The following is an 18,882-nucleotide window of genomic DNA, read 5'->3' as shown; positions in this document are numbered from 1 at the left end:
CTTAGGCTCTGCTGGTGCAGGTCACAGTCAGTTGGGGGCTGAGCAAGGATTTGAACCCAGGTCAACTTGATACCAAGGCAATGCTCAGCTTTGATTGACAGTAGTGAAATATTCTTGGGAAGTCTTTTTGGCTCTACTCAATTCCTGGGGTGGGGTGGTGGGGGTGGTCTCGGCTATTGGCCCTGGTAGCAGAGGTCCCAAGTCCTGTCCCTCTAGAGAGACACCTGAGCTGCCTTATCTCTGGGAGTGAGGGAGAAGCCTCTGTTCCCATGACTGAGTCCCAGCAGAGGCCAGTCCCTGCTATGCATGCTTAGAGTTGGCCCATGTCTGGGCTTGGGGCGGGTTCTGGCTGTCTCGGTCCTCATCCTACAGCCTCCCTCTTCTCCTTTGCTTCTCCAGCCTCGCCAACAGGAGAACGCATAGCTGCCCTTGCCTCTCTCACCCCACTGCTGTCTGTCCCTCCAAGTCCTCAGAGACTCTGCAGCTGGAGGTGTGGTGAATCAGAGGCAGGGACCTGCGGTCAGCTTCCCTACTGCTCCTGGCTCCTGTGTGACCTCGGGCAAGTGCTTTCCCCTTCCAGGGCTTTTCCCCTCATCTGCAAAACAAGAGGTGCCCTATCAGGTCCCTTATCTCTGAAGCCACCAGGTCTCCTGCGGAGACGGCCTCTGGCCCTCAATAGCCACACATGTTACTGCTTCTTATGCTGCTAATCGCTTCTAGCGACTGGTCTCCCTAATGAAACCAGGAGCATCCTGAAGGTGGGGGCCGGGCCAATCTATCTGGGTCCCTGGGCCGAATTCCGAAGGAAGAGGCAGAACAGTAGAGGGGTTATTCACGGAAAGGGCGAACTGTCTGGGATCGTCTTTGGCCCCTGCCCGCTCCCAACCCCTGCCCAGGACCGACCTAGCTCCTCCTCGGTGTGCAGGGCAGGGTCCACTAGCGCTTTGAGCTCGGTACTCTGCAGCAGGTAGCTCTTGAGCTGGGTCATCATGGTGCGGATTTCCTGCAGCATTTCGGTGCTGGAGGTCTGCTGGGACATCATCTCCAGGCTGTACACTTTGTAGTCCTGCACCAGGTTGCCGAAGTACGAGCCCTTGTCCTGGGCCAGCTCCACCACCTTCTTGTACAGCTTGCGGTTGTTGGACAGGAAGGCGTTGAAGACATTGCTGAAGCTCACGAAGCTCAGCCGGTGGCGCGCCTTGCCCAGGATCATGGACGGCTTCTTCTTCATGCCGGGGCTGCTGAACTGCTCCAGCTCCTCCTCCGTGCTGCTGGTCGAGTACGAGTCCTGGTCAGCGGCCGAGGCGGGCACGCCCAAGCTGTCCGAGAGGGAGGCCAGGGAGCCCTTGAACTCTGGAGCGCTCTGGGGTCGGGCCCCTGCCGGGGCATGCGGGCTCTGATTATCCCCAGCGGGGTAGGAAGGACCTTGGATCTCTCCCGGTGGGGGACCAGGCGTGGGTTTCTCGGGGGCCTCCCCTGCTGTGGAGAGCTCGGCAGTCTCCTGGGGAGTTGGGAGGACAGAGGCCAGCTGCCGGGAGACCCGTTTCTTCCTGGGAGGCGGGACTGGGGCTTGTCGGATCTTCCTCAGAGGCTCTGGCGCGCTGCCGGGGTTGCTGGCTTGGGCTGATGCTTCCTGGCCTGGCTCTGTGGTTCTCTGAGGCCTGTCCCGGGGGGTGTCTGAGGTCCGCAGGGGAGGCAGGCGGAGCGGGGATGCCCTGGAAGGACCCCCCGGGTCCCCCTCTGCGGCCGCCCCCCTGTCCGGCTTCCCTGCGCTCTGGTCCTCCAGGGAGACCTTCTCCGAGATGCGGCGTCTGGGGGGAACCGTGGGGAGGTTCTTCTTCGTGGGCACTGGCGGGGCGGGGGCTTTCAAGGGGCTGGCGGCTGCCCCCGGCTTCATCTCTTCCTCCCTGAGGGGGTCCAGGCCTGCGAGGGGGCGTGGGAGCCTCTCACAGGCTGTCATGGGTGGCTGGCTTGGAAGCTCTGGAGGGCCTGGGGCATGGGGTGCCAAGTGGGGGGCAGATGCTGGGGGTGAGGGCGGAAGAGCCTCTGGAGGCGGGGGAGCCGCCGCCGGGGGAGATCTGGGCGATGGACTGGCCGGAGAGGGAGGAGCAGCAGGAGGAGGCCGGCTGAAGCCCGGGGGGTGCAGGGGGAGTGGCGGGGGAGGGGGCGCAGGGCGGCGGGGGGCCCACCGGGAGGTGGGTGAGGTAGCGTCAGAGGTGGGGGGCGCCGGGCGCGAGGGGCAGCTTCCAGCGGGGGGCTGGTCGGCCGGCGGGGCACGGTCACAGTCCTCGATGAAGATCGGATTCACAAACCACAGGCGGCCGTTTCCTATGGACAGCTCGATTTCACACGAGCAGTTTTCGGGATGGGCGGTGGACTTGAGGCTGGAGGCGGGGGGCGCTCCAGGGGCTGGGTCTCTTGGGGCTTCCGCTGGACTCCCACCTCCTCGCCGGGGGTTCAGCGAGGAGTCCCAGAAGCCTGTCCGAGAAGAAAGAGGGAGAGGCGGTCAGTCCCCGAAGCCGGGCCCCTGCGTGGAGCGGACCCGGTGGTGCTTGCGGGCTGCGTTGGGGCAGGGCCGAGGGAGGGCCCGGCGGCGAGGTGTTTGCTTCACCCGCTTGAAGGTTGTTTTCCCCTCCTGGACTGTTTTAAACCTCTCCCACCACTTCCTGCCTCGGGAGGGGGAAGCCCCGGGCCGTCCTCCCCTGCGGTGCCAGTGCCGGGGTGGGGCCAGGACGGTGCTGGCGACAGGCTCAGCGCCTCGGTCCTGTCCCCTGGCGTGTGACAGCCGCCAGAGGGGCACCCATGACCTGGGGTGCAGGGACGTGTGGACATGGAGTGGACGAAGCCCAGAGCTCCCGTTGCTGACCAGTCGGGGGCTCTGAGGCAAGTCTCCAGACCTTCCTAGGCCTCGATCTAGAATGGGGTCCCGACAGATAAGGGACTTTGGGCCTGTTTTTGGCCACTGCGGTTGTCACAGCAGGAATAAAGAATTATGGACGGTGGCCAGTGAGCTCAGACCTGACCATCCAAGGAGGGGAACGCCTGCCCACTGCAAAATGATTCCACCTCTGGTCGATCTCGCTGCTAAAGCAGGAAAATGCCCTCTTGCCCTCAGCTTGGAGAGCTTGAGCTCCTGCACTGCTGAGCCCCCAGCACACGCCTTTCTCTTGACTCAGCCCATGGCTGAGGCCACCGGAGCAGGCCTTTCCCTCTCCAGGTACTGATGGTCAGAGCCAGGCTTGTTCTGGGTAAGGGGCATGGGATGTTCAAGTCGGGGGTTGACGAGATCACAGGAGGTCCCGACCTTTCGGTACCAAGCCCTCTGGAGAACCTGATGAAAGCCCGGGATGCTCCAAGAAGGGCCCCATGGGCACGTTTTGAGAACAAGGTCAGAGGGCTGGCAGGTCACTGCGAACTCATTCAAGCAGTCCCTTCTGCTGAAGAGGAGTAGGGAACCCAGGTCTTGTCCAAGCTATTAATTTTAGAGATCGATAGTGCCAATTCCTTGTTAATGAGGCCAGGCCTCCAGTCTCTCACCCAAAGCTCTTTACCTCCGGGAAGGAGTCATCAGTAAGAAAATTACCAAAAATAGCATCAAAGACAATACCAGGAACAAACATGTGCTGGATCCTGGGTGTGTGGGCTGCTTGCTCTACTGTCTCAGGGTCTCTGACCACAGGCCTCGGGTGTAAGTCCTCAGGTTGTCCCCATGTGACAAATGAAGACAAGAGACCCAGAGAGACGAAAGGTCACCAGGTCGGGGAATGAAGGAGCTGGGGTTTGAACTAGGTCGCACTAGTTCTGAAGGCCGGGTGCTGGGCTGATGTGTTACATGCGTGGCCGCCCTTCATAGGAACTTGCGACACTTCCCATCCCTATTGCTCTCCTGGCCTGAGTGAGGGGCTGGGTGGCGTATACCCCAGAGCCAGGGTCGGTAAGAACTCAACAGGTTCTCAACACTGGAAGAAAGGAGACATTGCGAGATGGCCGAGGAGTAGGGAACCCAGGGAACTGAGGGCAGCTGTGTGTGTGTGTGTGTGTGTTCATCCCAAGGGATGGGCACTCTCAGGGGTGTGGGTGTTCACCAGCTTGCTGGCCAAGGAGGTCAGAAACCCGATCAAGGTGAGCGATGTGTAATTCAAGGACAACAGGGCTGCTGAGAAGATGAAAGCACCATGTGCATCTCTCTGGGGTGGGGCCATCGCAGAGGAGCAGAGCAGGGCTCATGGTGTAGCCCCTTCGTGGGCAGAGACTCCATGTTTAGAAGTGCTTCAGCCAGCTGTCTCCACTGTATCAAAGATGACAAACTTTCATGTGACTTTCCAATGTGCGCCCTGGCCAGTCACTCCCTGAGGACATAGGGGGCCCGGCATGAGAGGGTGTGTCTTCAAGCTCTCCCACCATCTACAGGGGTGGGGGGAGGGGGAGGGCTGTTTCTCATGGCCGCCTGTGCCTTGTGCTTTGCTTTCTTGGGCAGCTACTGACCCCTCCGTGACCTGTCCATTCTCCTGGGTACTTTGCACAGTCTTCTTGGTAGGCTTCCTAGCAAGGAGCAAGCAGGCAGCCAGTCTGATGAAGGGACTGGGCAGCAGCCCCATAGGTGAGCTGAGGCTCCCAAGGCTCATCTCCAAGTTCCTAAAAGACCCTTTGGGAGAAGGTACAAGTCACAGGGCAGGCAATCAACAGAACTGCCCACCTGTGCCTGGACATGCCCATTACTGCTCACCCAGATCATGGCCATAGCCTGCCTCCGTGTCCCCACTCTGCGTCCAATCCATTCTACTCCTCGTGGCTCTATGCTGGGCATATCGTAGACCCTTGATTGCTATTTGTTCAGAATCACTTTTGAGCCTTTAGCCTGGCATTCATCCCCTGTGGGATCTGACCCTCTACACCTTCACCTACTGAATCTCCACCCCAGTCTCTCTGCTGCTCACTCCTTCTTGAACACGCCATGGGCAGCTCCACCTTTGGGTCTTGGCTAATGTTCCCTCTGCTTCGAATGTTTTTCCTACCCTCTCCACCTGGCAAACTCCTTCCTACCCAACCTTCAAGACCCAAGTCAAATGTCACCAGTTTGGTGGAGCTTTCCTGACACTTTCAGGCCACACCTACACTCCCCTGGCTCCCCCGCCCTGGTGCACACTGATGAGACAGACCAACCCTAGGACTGTCCTCTGGTTTCATCCTGGGCCTGGGAGGGTGTCTAAAGACAAGAAGTAAAGAAGTGAGAAAATGAGAGGTGAAAGGCAAAACGGAGAGCAAAGAGCTCTGTAAGTGCTGGACCACCAGCCAGACCACCCACCTGGGGACAGCGGTGGCGGGGGGCTGGGGGTGGGGTGGGGCTGGGCGGCAGGTGGGTGGCGGGGCGGGCATCACAAAGGAAAAAAGAACACACTTTCCACCACTCAGATCTGCATTTCTACACGAGTGGAAGAGACAGTGGGGTTCAGGGAAATATGTCCAGGGGCTGGGTGACTAGGAACTGCTCCCCTGCCCCTAAGATAGGCCTGGTGGTTACACCCCGCAGGGCAGAGGCCTCAAAGCCAAGGCCGCTCTGAGAGGTGGGAGAGCTGGGACCCAAGGAGCTACACCCTGGGGTCTGGGGGCCTATTAGGGAACTCAGGTCTTCATGCCTTTTTTTTTTGAAAAAAGGAAGTAGGTAACTTTCTCTGCAGAATGCCAAGGCCAGGGGAGAAGCGGAAGGCTGTCGTGCAATCATAGTGGTTGGTGCGGCCGTGGGCGTCTGCGCCTAGTGGCACCCGGCCAACCTCGGCTCAGCGGCTGCAGTTCCCCTAAGGGCCTGAGCCCTCTCCTCCTGTGTGCCGCCCTCAGACTGTGGCCGACGTTCTGCCCCGGCCCTGTGGCCTCCTGTGTCTCAGCTGGAGATGCCTCCTGCCAGGCGTCCATGCCTATAGTCCTCAGAGGGCCTTGGCCAGACCAGGTGCTAGGCTCTAGACCCTGAGGACAAGTGTGACAAAGGTTTCACACTTGAGAAACCCCAGGCTACTGGCGGAACGAAGAGGGCATGAATAAAGGCAGCCAAGTGTTCCAGATGCCGTGGAAACTGCTAGAAAGTCTGAGATCAGTGGGTGAATGTTTCTGTGACATCCCAAAGGTGGGCTGTTAAGACAGTCATTCAAAAAAAAAAAAGACAGTCATTTAAACTGGACTTTCCAATGAATTTTTGACAAGTAGGAAAGTTCTTATTGTATAACATAAAGGCAAAAGCAAGTTACAGGCCACCTTGGAAGAGTTATAGCACATATTCTCTTTTTAAACATATTTTAGAAATATAAAACATATACTCACTGCAAACATGTCTGAGAACCTCTGCAAGTCTAACTTGCTTTCTCTAGATTCCTTTTGTACTGAGAAGATTTAACTGCACGCAGTTTAGTGAACTGCTCCCTGTGTTAATTCTGTGGTCCCAAGCTTCTACCTACAGAACCCTTTTGAATGCTGGCTTTTCCAAGGCCAAGCTCAGACTTTCCTACATCAGCTCAGGAGCAAACATTCTGGGCAATCACATGGTGCTGAGCTTGTGAGTCAATAACCCTATTTCAGCAGCATCATCTCTGTCTGAACAGCAGGCTTGTGCAATGATCTGGATTTATGACACTCTATTCATTTTGTAAAAAGTGAGTAGAATGCCAGAAAAAGAAACATTACTGATACTAGTGACAGAAAGCACAAATGCCTCATAAACGTATTCCAGCAACAAGGTCATCAGATCAGTATGCGGGGGCAGATGTCAGAGCCCCACGGATGGAGGAGTTGGGAGTGGGAACCAGGGGTTAAGGAGGCTGAGCTGTGTGCAGAGAAGAGCATCCGCTGCCTGCAAAGCTGAGCAGACTCTCTGCTCCTATCACGGAGATTCCCTGGCCTCCTTTTACTAAATCCCCCTTTATCTTAAGCTATTTTGAGTTGGTTTCACTCCTTTGCCACAGAGTGCCTTGCTTAGAACGTGTGATGCGCTGGGCACCGTGCCTGGGGCGTCCGGCCCTTATCTTTGCGTATTTGTCACCGATGCTGCAGGTGAAGGCCGGGGCGGTCTGCACATCTCAGAGCCAAGGCTTCTGGTCTCTGATGGGACGTGCCCTTTCAGCTCTGGGTCTCTATCCTTTCTGGGGATGAACAGAAAAATTAGCCCTTCCTCGGCTCCAGGAAAAACTTATCCTGGTGAGCCTCACTTCCGTGCTTCAGCCCTTGGGGACACCGGGCCTGATCAAAACCCTCTGGTTCCTAAGCTGCAGTGTCCTTGGGTTTCATTTAAATCCACTTCTCAAGGAAGCGGACGCTGACACACAACCTGAACTGCCAGCTGCTTCTCAGAGGCCCCTCCCCGCTCACGTCCTCAACCTGCCCAAGAGGTCAAGCTTGCCCAGATAGAAGGGCTTGTCGATTCCAGAAAGGAATATGGTTCTCCCTACAGGAGCAGCTTGTCTTCCACATAGTCGTTCCTAGGGTTCAGGGACACCCCATCCCCAGGTGAGAGAAACCTGGGGGTCCCTGGGGCAGTGGATCCCAGGGGCACCTGCCTCAACCCACCTGCAGTGAGGCTGCAAACCAACCCTCCTTTCGGTGGTAAGCCTCCCAGATGGAGTGCATGCATCTCACTTGCCCTTGAACTTGACCTCAAAGTCAGCCAGCAACTGTTCGTTGCACAAACAACTGAGACGCTCATGAGGTACAGCCAAGGGGCGGCGGAGAGCTATGCTGGGAGTCAGAAAGCTCTCGGTGTGCTTCCCAGCTGTGCTCCTCGCTGCCTGGAGCATCTTGGACAAGTTTCCTGGCCGTGCTAAGACTTGATTTTCTATCTTTAAAATGGGACTGCAAGGATCACACAAGACAGCGCCTAGAGAGTGTCACCTCTGCCGTGTTAGCCCTCGGGAGGGGTGTCGTTGGACTGTATGAGTTACCAGATGCTCAACCATCCCATGGACTTCCCAGGTGGCTCAGCAGTAAAGCATCCACCTGCCAACGCAGGAGATGTGGGTTCGAGCCCTGGGCTGGGAAGATCCCCTGGAGAAGAAAACAGCAACCCACTCCAGTATTCTTGCCTGGGAAATCCCATGGACAGAGGCGCCTGGAGGGCTACAGGCCATGGAGTTGCAAATAGACATGCCTGAGCATACACACACACACACACACACCTGTCCCACACCCAAGCTTCTGGAAGAGTAAGAGCCCAGCAAGTATAACGTCTGGGGCCCAAGCTTAGTGTTTATTCCCAACATCAACTGCAAACTGGCCCCAAAGTTTATGAACTGGGTCAACCAGACCTAGGAGAACCCAGATACAGTGACGGGGCACCACGAGCTGGCGGGTGGAGGCTGGAGCCTAACCGCCCTGCTCTGTGTGGATCCCGTGACCCTAGACACGTCACTCAACTCCTCGTGTCTGTTTTCTCTGCCATAAAGTGGGCATCATGATATTACAACCTGCTGTACTGGGCTGTCTGGAGATCTGATGAGTCAACGCAGGTGAAGAGGTCAGAGCATGGTTATCGCTCATTAAACCCGAGGGCCTGCACTCCTCCTACTTCCTGGCCTTTGACCATGAGCCGCCTTGCGGCAGCTTTCTCTGTTGTCCAGCGGTCCCCCGGGGGGTGGACAGTGATGGACCTGAGAACCAAGGGGCATCTCCTCGGATCCCAGGTCTGCCTTTAGTTTCATCTATGCCTTGGTCCTGCCCGCTCCACCAACCTTTCTTCCATTTGACCAGCACTGCTGAAAATGTACCAGTGGGCTCAGCCATGTGTAGTGCAGGTTCCTGGGTATGGTTTGGCCTTTTAAAAAATTTTTAATTTATTTTGGGCTGTGCTGGGTCTTTGTTGCTATGTGTGGGTTTTCTCTAGTTTCGGTGTGCGGGCTTCTCATTGCCGTGGCTTGTCTTGTGGAGCATGGGCTCAGTAGCTGTGGTTTCATGGGCTTAGTTGCCTCCCACCACGTGGAATCTTCCTGGACCAGGGATTGAACCTGCACCTCCTGCATTGGCAGGTGGCTTCCCAACCACTGGAACAGCGGGGAAGTCTGGGTTTTCTTTTTTTAAAAGTTGACATATAGTTGATTTACAATATATTAGTTTTAGGTGCACAATATCACGATTCAAAATTTTTATAGACAATAATACTCCATTAAAATTATTATAAAATATTGACTATATTCCCTGAGTGGCTTAGTCTTGATAAGGGCTCATGAACTGCTTTGTTCATAATGTGACCTGGCCTCTGCCTAGGATGGGGGCCTGCAGGGGTGGCCGGCCTGGCCTCCTGGCGGCTCCAGCTTTGGGAAGCATGGGCTTCCAGAGAAGGGCCAGCATGGTGAGGCCATGTCAGAGGTTGGTGCTGGCTCAGTGAAGCCCATGGTATGGAAAGGGCCCAGGAAGTGTGAGTTCTTCTTACTATTACATAGAAGGGCTGGGATCAGAAACACTCTTGTCTTTTACTCCCCCCCACCCCAAATCCCTCAAAAGGTCAGAAGGGTAAGGGGCAGGGTGGGTGTGCTAAGTCACGTGGTTGGGTAGGGAGCAGGCCAAGGGGGTGGGGGGCACCTTCAGTTAATGATCACGGTCATGCTGAGACGGACCCTGGTGTTTGGTTTGGCTTCTTGCAGGTCACACTCTGACGCCAGGTCAGCCTGTGTGGGCCCTGACTGGCCCCCGCTCCCTCAGACCCAGCAAGGCTGTGTGTGAGACCCCCTGACAGCTGTTAAAGCAGCCACTCTGAAAAGTGGGAGTGTCTCCCTGCTGGGGGGCTCGGCACCTGGGGCAGGGGAGCGGGTGGTCCCGTGGGAGCTGGGCCTCAGGATCCAGCTTGGGCTCAGCCTGAGAGGCCCCCCGGGACCCCTGGTTCTACTACAGCCCGGTTTCCTGCTCTGACCCCGGAGGGGACTTACCCAGGCCCAGGTTGGAGATGATCTCGAGGTCTGTGGAGCTGCGGGCTTCGAGGATGGCCCGGGGCAGCCTCAGCGTGAAGGGCAATAAATCTCTGCGGAAACACGAGGGGTCGGAGGTTAAGTCTAGGGCGGGCTCTGTGTGTCCAGTCTCAGCCCCACCACCTCCCAATCCACAGCCCGTGGAGGAAGAACCCGGCAACCCCGCTGGCTGCTGCAATCGCCACAGACTGGAAACTTCCCTGGAGCCAAAGGATGGAGTCCTAAGGGTGAGGGAGCAACCGGTCGGATCCCAGTCCTGTGTCTCCACTGGACCCAGAGATGCTGAGGCCCTCCTTGGGCATGGTGAGGGGTGGTGCGTGGAAGGGAAGCCCATGCAGCTTCCTCTAAAGGAGCTATTCTGGGGAAGGTAAGGGACCCACCCCCTCCGGCCCTCCGAGCCTTGCCATTCCACACTAAGGTGTGCAGCAGGTGCACAGCCAGACCCTGCCTCCTGCTTCCCCCCAAAACCGTGAGCGCACAGCCTCTGGCGAGCACACAGGCGCCCCCAACAACACAGTCCGCCAGCTCTATCTGCTGCCTTTGGTCTGAATGGCAGTTCATCCCAGGATCGCTTCAGAGATCCCCCAGAAGAGGCCTATACACCCTGCCCCCCTTTATTGTACAGATGGGGAAACGCGTCAGAGAGGGCCTTTATGATCCCCCCTGGGATGTTATCTAAAACAATCCTCCAATTCTCTGGACAACAAAGGGATGTCCTACAAGTTAATTCTGACACTAACTGCCTGGAATTAGCACTAACTACTGGTCCTTAATATAGGCTAAGGACTCAGTCCCACCATTTCGGATGCCAGTCCCAGGTCACCTGTACTTCTGAGCGACAGGCTGTAAGTCAGGGGTTCTCATGAGCCCTTCCTCAGGCTTGACAGTTTGCAGGGAACAGCTCACAGGACTCAGGGCAACACTTACATTTCCTGGCTCATTGTAAGGATGCAGCCCAGGAATAGCCGGATGGAAGAAGCACACAGGCAAGATCAGGGCAAGGGGCTCCCCTCCATGCCTCAAAGTGTCCATCAGCTGGGAGGTGGGCGGGGGGGGGCTGGAAGTTCCCCGCCTTGATCACTGGTCTTCTGGTGACCAGCCCCATCCTGAGGCTGTCTAGGGGCCTCTCCTGTTTATGGGTTTGCATAAATGCAGGTGTGACAGAAAGGGGCTCCTTATGAATAACAAGAGACACCCCTGTCAACTCAGGAAATTCCAAGAATTTAAGAATTCTGTGTTCAGAACCTAGACTAAGGCCAAACATATTTTCTTCTTCTACTATTACCTCCTAGTGGGTTGTGGGCCATGGACTAAAAGTACCAGGCACCATGTATATTATTAATACCTTATTAGCTCACACAGGCTAGCTTTCTCTTTCCCATAGGGTTTGGCACTCACCCCCACCCTGTCCAGGTCCTATAAATTTTGGGGCAACTTGGGGAGCGCTTCCAGAATGGAAGCCTATGAAACCATGTCTGCACCCCCTCCATGCCTCGTGGCTCCATCTCCTCACACGTCCCGGGTGACTTCTGTGGTTTTGAAAGTCAACCACTTTCAAAAGGAAAGTAGAGGGGAAAGCATGAATTCCTTTCCATTAAAAGAATTTCTTTAAGTGAGAGGGAGAAAGAAAAAACCAGCATGAATTCTGGAACCGAGGACGCTGGTAAACCCCAGCTCTGCCATTCCTGGGGGGTGTCATTCCATCTCCTGGTCGGACAGGGGACATGATGCTCGCTTATGGGGTTACTACAGAAACCATGCAGCACAGCAGGGGAGCACCTAGTGGGAACTTGTTTCTTCCCCTACTGCTGGGAGCTCCAGTCAAGGGTGCTTCGGGGCCTCTGAGCTGTGTGGTCAGGCTCCTTTCCTCTGTCCCCGTCCCCCTAACCAGGACTTGGAAGGCAAGACCGTGGCTCCTGGTCCAGGCGGCTATGAAGGCAGCTCCAGACATGGTGATAACAGCTTCCTTCAGAGAAGAGGCCCAGCCCACCTCCCCCAGCTGCCCAGTGGAGGATGACAGCCTCGTCACAACACTGGATGCCTGGCCACCTCCTAGAGAGGGTGGGAGGGCCAAGGGGCTCCCCACTTCTTCATTTTGGTTAATGGCACCCATTTCACAAGGCTACTGACTCCTGACCCCAGGCTGTACTGAGGATCAGAGCTTGCCATCCTTAAAAAGGGGCTTGGCAGAGCATCTGGTATGTAGAATGTGCTCCAGGAACCATCACGCTTGCTCATGCGCCTGTACCCATGATAAGAGCCCCGACGGTTCCCCAGGCTCCCCCTACCTCCCCACTCCTCCCTGCAGTGACCGCCCCTACCCCGCCTGATTCCCCATCCCCTGCCTGGGGCCTGGGTGGCTGCAGAGCCCAGCTGGTGCCCACACTCCCCTTGCTTCAACCCCACAGCCTCTGCAGCCACGTGGTTCTGCTCAAATGCAATCCATCTGTGAGCTACAGCAACTCCCAGCACCAGGGAAGGAAGCCCTGCATGCAGCTCCTGGGCTCGGCGTTCCAGGCCTTCCAGGCACCTTATCCCCCACCCACATGTCCAGCTCTTCCCAGGAAGCCATTGCCAAGCAACCTGCAGCCGGCCCGCTGCCAGGCCTCTGCCCACGCTGTGTCCTCTACCTGAACTCTCTTTCTGCCCTTCTTTGCCTGGCCACCTGTGTCACCCTCTCACCAAGAGGGCCTAGACTCCCCGCACATGGAAGGGGAGAAGCTGCTGCTGGAGGGAAAGCAGACCTGTGTCCTCTGGACCACGGGCCTGGCCCTGTATGCCGGGCAGAGGCAGCTGGGCTCGGCAGTCAGACAACCTGGGGTTCAGACCTGGCTCAGAACTGAGCTGGGTGACCCGAGGCTGGCCAACTCCAGCTGCAGCGTCTTCATTTATAAGAGCAAGAAGAACATGCTTGATGCCTCCTGGAGGATTCATTCCAGACCAGGGGCTCTGCTAAGCTCCTTGCAAAGGTCTGATCCTCGGCACAGCATGGGACAGGGGTCACAGGCCTCATGAAGTGGGTCTGTAGTGATAACATCCCCTGCCCCACCCTGCAGCACCGTTCAGGTTAGAGAGAGCTCTGTGGGCAGCACCCAGTGTAAGCCCGATTCAACAGACGCCTGGTCCACGGAGCTGACTGGAGCAGTCGCTGCTGCCGCCCCCTCCAGACACTTCAGTGTTTTTTTACCAGCTCCGCACCCATCGTCCAGCCTCTGCGGAGTTTGCTCCTGAGGGCCGGCACCCATGACCCCCAGAGGCTTGTCCTGGCATACTGGAGCCTCAGCGCCTGCTCCAGTGGCCCTACAGAGAGCCACACATGCCTGGGTATGCTGGCCTGGGGGCACAGAGGTCCAGTCCCATGGCTTATGGTGGACCCCAAGGTCTGCTTTGTGCTCCGGAGCTGCTGGCGAGAGGGATCCACTGAGGCCAGGCACCCTGGCACTGGACCCTGACAGGACTTCTATCCTGTCCCCGTCCTGCACCCCACTGCCCTGCTGCTTCCTCCTTCAGGGGAGGCCCTTGAGTGCCCCCTGCACATGGATTCTCCTCTCCAAGTATGCCCCCAGGAGGCCCTCGGCTAACTGTTAGTATCCTTTTCTTAGGAGCAGTTCCCAAACCTTGGTTTGCAGACAGGCTTATTATAAATGCAGATTGTGTGTGTGTGTGTTATAAATGTGGATTGTGTGTGTGTTATAAATACAGATTGTGTGTGTGTGTTATAAATGCAGATTGTGTGTGTGTGTTATAAATGCAGATTCCTATGCCCCACTCCCAGCCTGCTAGTCAGAATCCCCAGGGTGGGCCCTGGAAGTGTCAACCAGCTCCCTGGGTGACTATGGGACTCAGACTCTCTAGAACTCTCACACCATCTACCATCCAGCCAGGAGCATCAGAGTTCCAGTGAGGTTGGGGCGAACACCGTGAAGCCGAATCTACGCCCTCCCACCCCAAGGACAGGCTGTGGTGGACCACAGCACGTGTTCCTGAGTGAGCACTGGAGAAGGACCGGCCTTCATGAGCCCATGTGACCGAACCAGGGCTGGTCCACGCTCTTGCAGGGACTGTGCTCAGTGGACAGGCGCCGAGGCCACAGGGGCACTGAGGGCCTATCAGGGAGCAGGCTCTGTCTCAAGCCAGGACTGGCCTGTATCACCTGGGTGTTTCAGTTCAGTTCAGTCGCTCAGTCGTGTCTGACTCTGCAACCCCATGAATCGCAGCACGCCAGGCTTCCCTGTCCATCACCAGCTCCCGGAGTTCACCCAAACTCATATCCATCGAGTCGGTGATGTCATCCAGCCATCTCATCCTCTGTCGTCCCCTTCTCCTCTTGACCCCAATTCCTCCCAGCATCAGAGTCTTTTCCAGTGAGTCAACTCTTCGCATGAGGTGGCCAAAGTACTGGAGTTTCAGCTTTAGCATCATTCCTTCCAAAGAACACCCAGGACTGATCTCCTTTAGAATGGACTGGTTGGATCTCCTTGTAGTCCAAGGGACTCTCAAGAGTCTTCTCCAACACCACACTTCAAAAGCATCAATTCTTTGGCGCTCAGCTTTCTTCACAGTCCAACTCTCACATCCATACATGACTACTGGAAAAACCATAGCCTTGACTAGATGGACGTTTGTTGGCAAAGTAATGTCTCTGCTTTTCAATATGCTATCTAGGTTGGTCATAACTTTCCTCCCAAGGAGTAAGCGTCTTTTAATTTCATGGCTGCAATCACCATCTGCAGTAATTTTAGAGCCCAAAAATATAAAGTCTGACACTGTTTCCACTGTTTCCCCATCTATTTCCCATGAAGTAATGGGACCAGATGCCATGATTTTAGTTTTCTGAATGTTGAGCTTTAAGCCAACTTTTTCACTCTCCTCTTTCACTTTCATCAAGAGGCTTTTTAGTTCCTCTTCACATTCTCCATAAGGGTGGTGTCATCTGCATATCTGAGATTACTGATATTTCTCCCTGCACTTTGATTCCAGCTTGTGCTTTAGCAGATCTCAGAACGCCCCTCTGCAAGGCCCTGCTGGGGACACAAAGGCACCTAAAACATGCGTCTCTGGCTCACCTCCGTGGCCTCCGGGCACTTGGTTCTGAAGATGGCTGCTCGTTCAGACCTCACAGAGGAACACAGCTCTAGCACTCTGGGGTTCTGTCTTGGCTCCCCTTGACACGTGAGGTGACTGGGGCCGGGAAAAGTCGGGGGACTTGCCCAAGGTCACACAGCCAGGAACGGGCTCTCCACTCCTAGTCGACGGCCCTTCCTTGGCAACTTTCACTCCCGAGAGGTGGCCTTGGAGCTGATGCCCCCTCCCCTCAAACACAGGAGTTCCAGCCTCTGAGCCTTGTGACCTCCCAGTGGGTTCCCTGAGTGTCTGAGGGCAGGTAAAAAGCATCTGCTTTTCTGGAACGTGGAGAAACAGCAGCCAGAGGAGGAGCGGGTGGGAGGCAACAGTGGTGTCTGGGGACCACGGCTCCGGGTCTCACTTCATTCAGATGACGTCACCACCTGAGCACACCTTCCTGTGGCCCAACCCACGGAATCAGAACCAGAGCACCTCCTGGGTGTCAGTAGTATGCTGTCCCTTTATCTCATTTCTTTCTCCAGCATCTACAGCATGGGTGGTGTTCTCATTTTACAGGAGAGAAAGTTGAGAAAGATCAGCTCAAGTTCTGAGCTCTGCAATTACGTCACCATTCATTCATTTATTCACTCACTGGAAGCATCTATCTTGGGCCAAACTCTAGGCTGTCATCTCCACTAAGGTAGAACTTCTCAGAACAGGAAAGGGCCTGACTCTGAGAACCTGACCTGTCATAATGTACAAAGGGCCAGGGAGCCCTGATGCTCGGCTTTGTGGGCCTAGAAGGACACGCTAGATTATCAGAATCACTGGAGAATGTACACAGGGGGACGGCTGTAGCAAAGACCATGGGCCTTGGTGCTCTGCTTTGAATCTCTACCCTGCTATTTCACCAGGTTCATGACCCAGAGCAACTTACTTCTCTAGTCTCAGCTTCCTCATCTGTAAAATGGAACTAACAAGAGCACCCCAGTGGTTAAGACTCCACACTTCCGTGGCAGGGGGCACAGGTTAGATCCCTGGTTGGGGATCTAAGATCCCATGTCCTGCATAGAGCAGTCAAAAAAACCCGGGGAGGTGGTGGACTAACAAGAGCCCTTAACGGGGTGGAACTGTTGGCAAGATTTAAGAAAATAATGGATATAAAACCCTAGCACCTCACTGAATACCTGGAGAGCCCCCTACAGGCAGGAGCGGTTAGCACCTTATTATCAGCATCTCGATTCTGCCCACCGGGCCCAGGAGGGTCCTGGTAGGTGGGAGGGCTGTCCTGGGTTGAGTGAAGGCAGCATGAATGGTCTCTTTGAAGCAGGGAGAGGTGAGCCTGGGGGCCCTGGGCCCCAAGACATCCTGCCCAGCCCTGATCAAATCCCTGTAGCGTAAGCCATTGGCTTCTTGGCACCAAAATGTATTTTTAAATTCCTGTTGACCTGCAACCAGTTCTGAATGAACAGAGCAGTTCTGAGGGTGGTTACAGACACACACTCCACCCAGCAGCTGCTTCAAAATCACACGCTTTCTCCCATGAAGAGTATCAGCCCTTCCTGTTGCCCCTACAGGAAGTTCCTTCTAGAACTCCTCCAACAGGGCGGGTCAGGTCAGCACAGGACCCACCCCAAGCTGTCCTGAAAGCTGGAAGACAAGATGGTGATGGGCAGTGAGCCAAGGGGGCAGGTGAAGGTGAGGGGGGACCTTTAAAGAAAGAAAGCAGGAGAGCCGGCACCCCCCACCTTTCATGGGTACCAGGGCGAAGCCAGGGGACTGCCCCCTCTCTGCATCCTGTGGGCTGCACCCTTCCCTTGGGGGCTCCCCTGTGACACCCCCGCCCCCACCCAAGATGCATGAACATCTGTTGCCATGAGATGCCCTCCTGTGGGGCCAGGAATACTCACCTACTGACACAGTAGAATGCGATCAGTCTGAAGATGTCCTCAAACACAAGAACCGAGCCTTCCAGGTACAGTACTGAGGAGAGAGGACAGAGGCTTGGATGAGTGTCCCTGTCAGAGGAGAGGGGGTGTCCCTAGGGAGGGCGGGCCTGCCCGGTGCTCACTTGTGGGTCACGGCACCTGCTGCAGGGCCCAGCCTGCTGCAGTCACGAACACATCAGCAGCCCATTGGGCCATAGGGAGGAGAGACATGAACTTCTGTGGTGCTAATCCTGAGATTTTAGTGAAAGTCGCTCAGTTGTGTCCGACTTTTTGCGACCCCATGGACTGTAGTCCATGGAGTTCTCCAGGCCAGAATACTAGAATGGGTAGCCTTTCCCTTCTCCAGGGGATCTTCCCAACCCAGGGATCAGACCCAGGTCTCCCACATTGCAGGCGGATTCCTTACCACCTGAGCCACCAGGGAAGCCCAAGATTTCAGGGGCCTCTTTATTACAGCAACTGGTGTTAACTAGTAACACATGCACCATTTTGAGTGAAATAACACTGAAGATTCTAGATTGTAAAAGCAGAACTTGAAAACGTCCCGAATTAAACATTCAGGGTCATCTCCACTTGACAATTCTGAGGACTGTGGGGGCCAGCAGAGGATGGTTTGTCCCTGTTCTGCTTTAGCTTCCAGGAGATTCCTTGGTCCAGTGCGGCCACTGGCCTTTCGCCCAAGAATCCCTGGGCTTGTCAGAACCTCACTTGATTTGGCTGCACGAGTAACCCAAGAGGGAGGGTGACACCCATATTTTCCAGCTCTGACAAGGAAGAGGGATTAAGGGAGAGAGAGCCCATCCTGGGTGGATGTGGCTCCATGGAGTGGCAGGGTGCCAGGATGTGGCAGTCAGGGCCCGAAGCCGGGGTGGACTGCCCAGAGGAGAGCATGGTACCACATCATGCCCTGCAGCAGAGCACCAGGGCTAGGGGCCCAGAGATGCTGAGCTGCTCACCAGGGGTCTTGGCAGCCACCCGCCCCCATGCCACCTGACTCTCATCCCAGGGCTCCATGCACCCGACAAGTGATGCTCTCTGCACCTGGGACCCACAGTGAACTTTCTTGGGCATCAGAGGGCCAAGAAACATGTGTGCCTCACACTTCATTTCCAACTTCCTCAGGTTCTTCTGAGCATCCATGGGGTGGAGGTAGGTATAAGGCTGGAGCTGGGTCCCAGGTCTGGCTCCAACCTTGAGGTGGACAGTATGACTATGGATTTGCCCCTTCCCCTCTCAGTACCCCAGTTCCTCTACGTGCAAAGGGAAGAGCCCTTCCAACCCTAAGCACTCTTGTATCTAGCTGACTGCAGCCTGCTTCCAAAGCCTAGGACAGCATTCTGCTGCATTGGTGATCTACGATATGCAAACCAACATATTTTGTTCTAATAACTTTATTTTAATACTTTCCTTCTTTCTATATGCTACTGCACCATTCTAAACAGTTAACATGATTTTTTAAAAAAAGATTGTGCTTAGTCACTCAGTCCTGTGTGACTCTTTGTGACCCCATGGACTGTAGCCCGCCAAGCTCCTCTGACCATGGGGATTCTCCAGGCAAGAATACTGGACTGGGTTGCCATGCCCTCCTCCAGAGGATCTTCGAGACTCAGGGATCCAACCCAGATCTCCCTGGGTTTGCACTGCAGGCGGGTTCTTTACTGCCTGAGCCACCAGAGAATTACATTCATCATTTATTTATAGCAAAGAGATCACGGTTTCTCATTAGGATAGATATAAAAATTTTACAAGAGGGTTTAAAGAAAAACATTAAGTAGGTTACAGTTCTTGGAGGTACTGGCAAGATGCCCATAAATAACAAGTCAGAGAAACATCAGGGCATGGAATTACCACTCTCTGTAAGTTAATGGACATGAGGTGGTCCACAGCGCCACCTAGTGGCACATCAGTGCATCACGGACCTTGGCAGCATC

The 18,882-nt window shown here is 55.5% G+C and overlaps 1 protein-coding gene across 1 annotated transcript in view; it reads right to left on the bottom strand.

Moving 5' to 3' along the window:
- RIN3 (Ras and Rab interactor 3) overlaps nucleotides 1-18,882 on the bottom strand; it is a 136,632-nt gene that overhangs the window by 26,216 nt on the left and 91,534 nt on the right. Inside the window, exons 4-6 of the mRNA XM_055556743.1 lie at nucleotides 16,913-16,985; nucleotides 9,900-9,991; nucleotides 904-2,478 (exon numbers count right to left, since the gene is read on the bottom strand). Of these exons, the coding sequence (XP_055412718.1) occupies nucleotides 904-2,478; nucleotides 9,900-9,991; nucleotides 16,913-16,985 (1,740 nt within the window). The remainder of the gene's footprint in view (nucleotides 1-903; nucleotides 2,479-9,899; nucleotides 9,992-16,912; nucleotides 16,986-18,882) is intronic.

This window comes from Bubalus kerabau, chromosome 19 (genome assembly GCF_029407905.1).
Source record: "Bubalus kerabau isolate K-KA32 ecotype Philippines breed swamp buffalo chromosome 19, PCC_UOA_SB_1v2, whole genome shotgun sequence".
NCBI lineage: Eukaryota > Metazoa > Chordata > Mammalia > Artiodactyla > Bovidae > Bubalus > Bubalus kerabau.
This window is presented reverse-complemented; position numbering and strand designations above follow the sequence as displayed.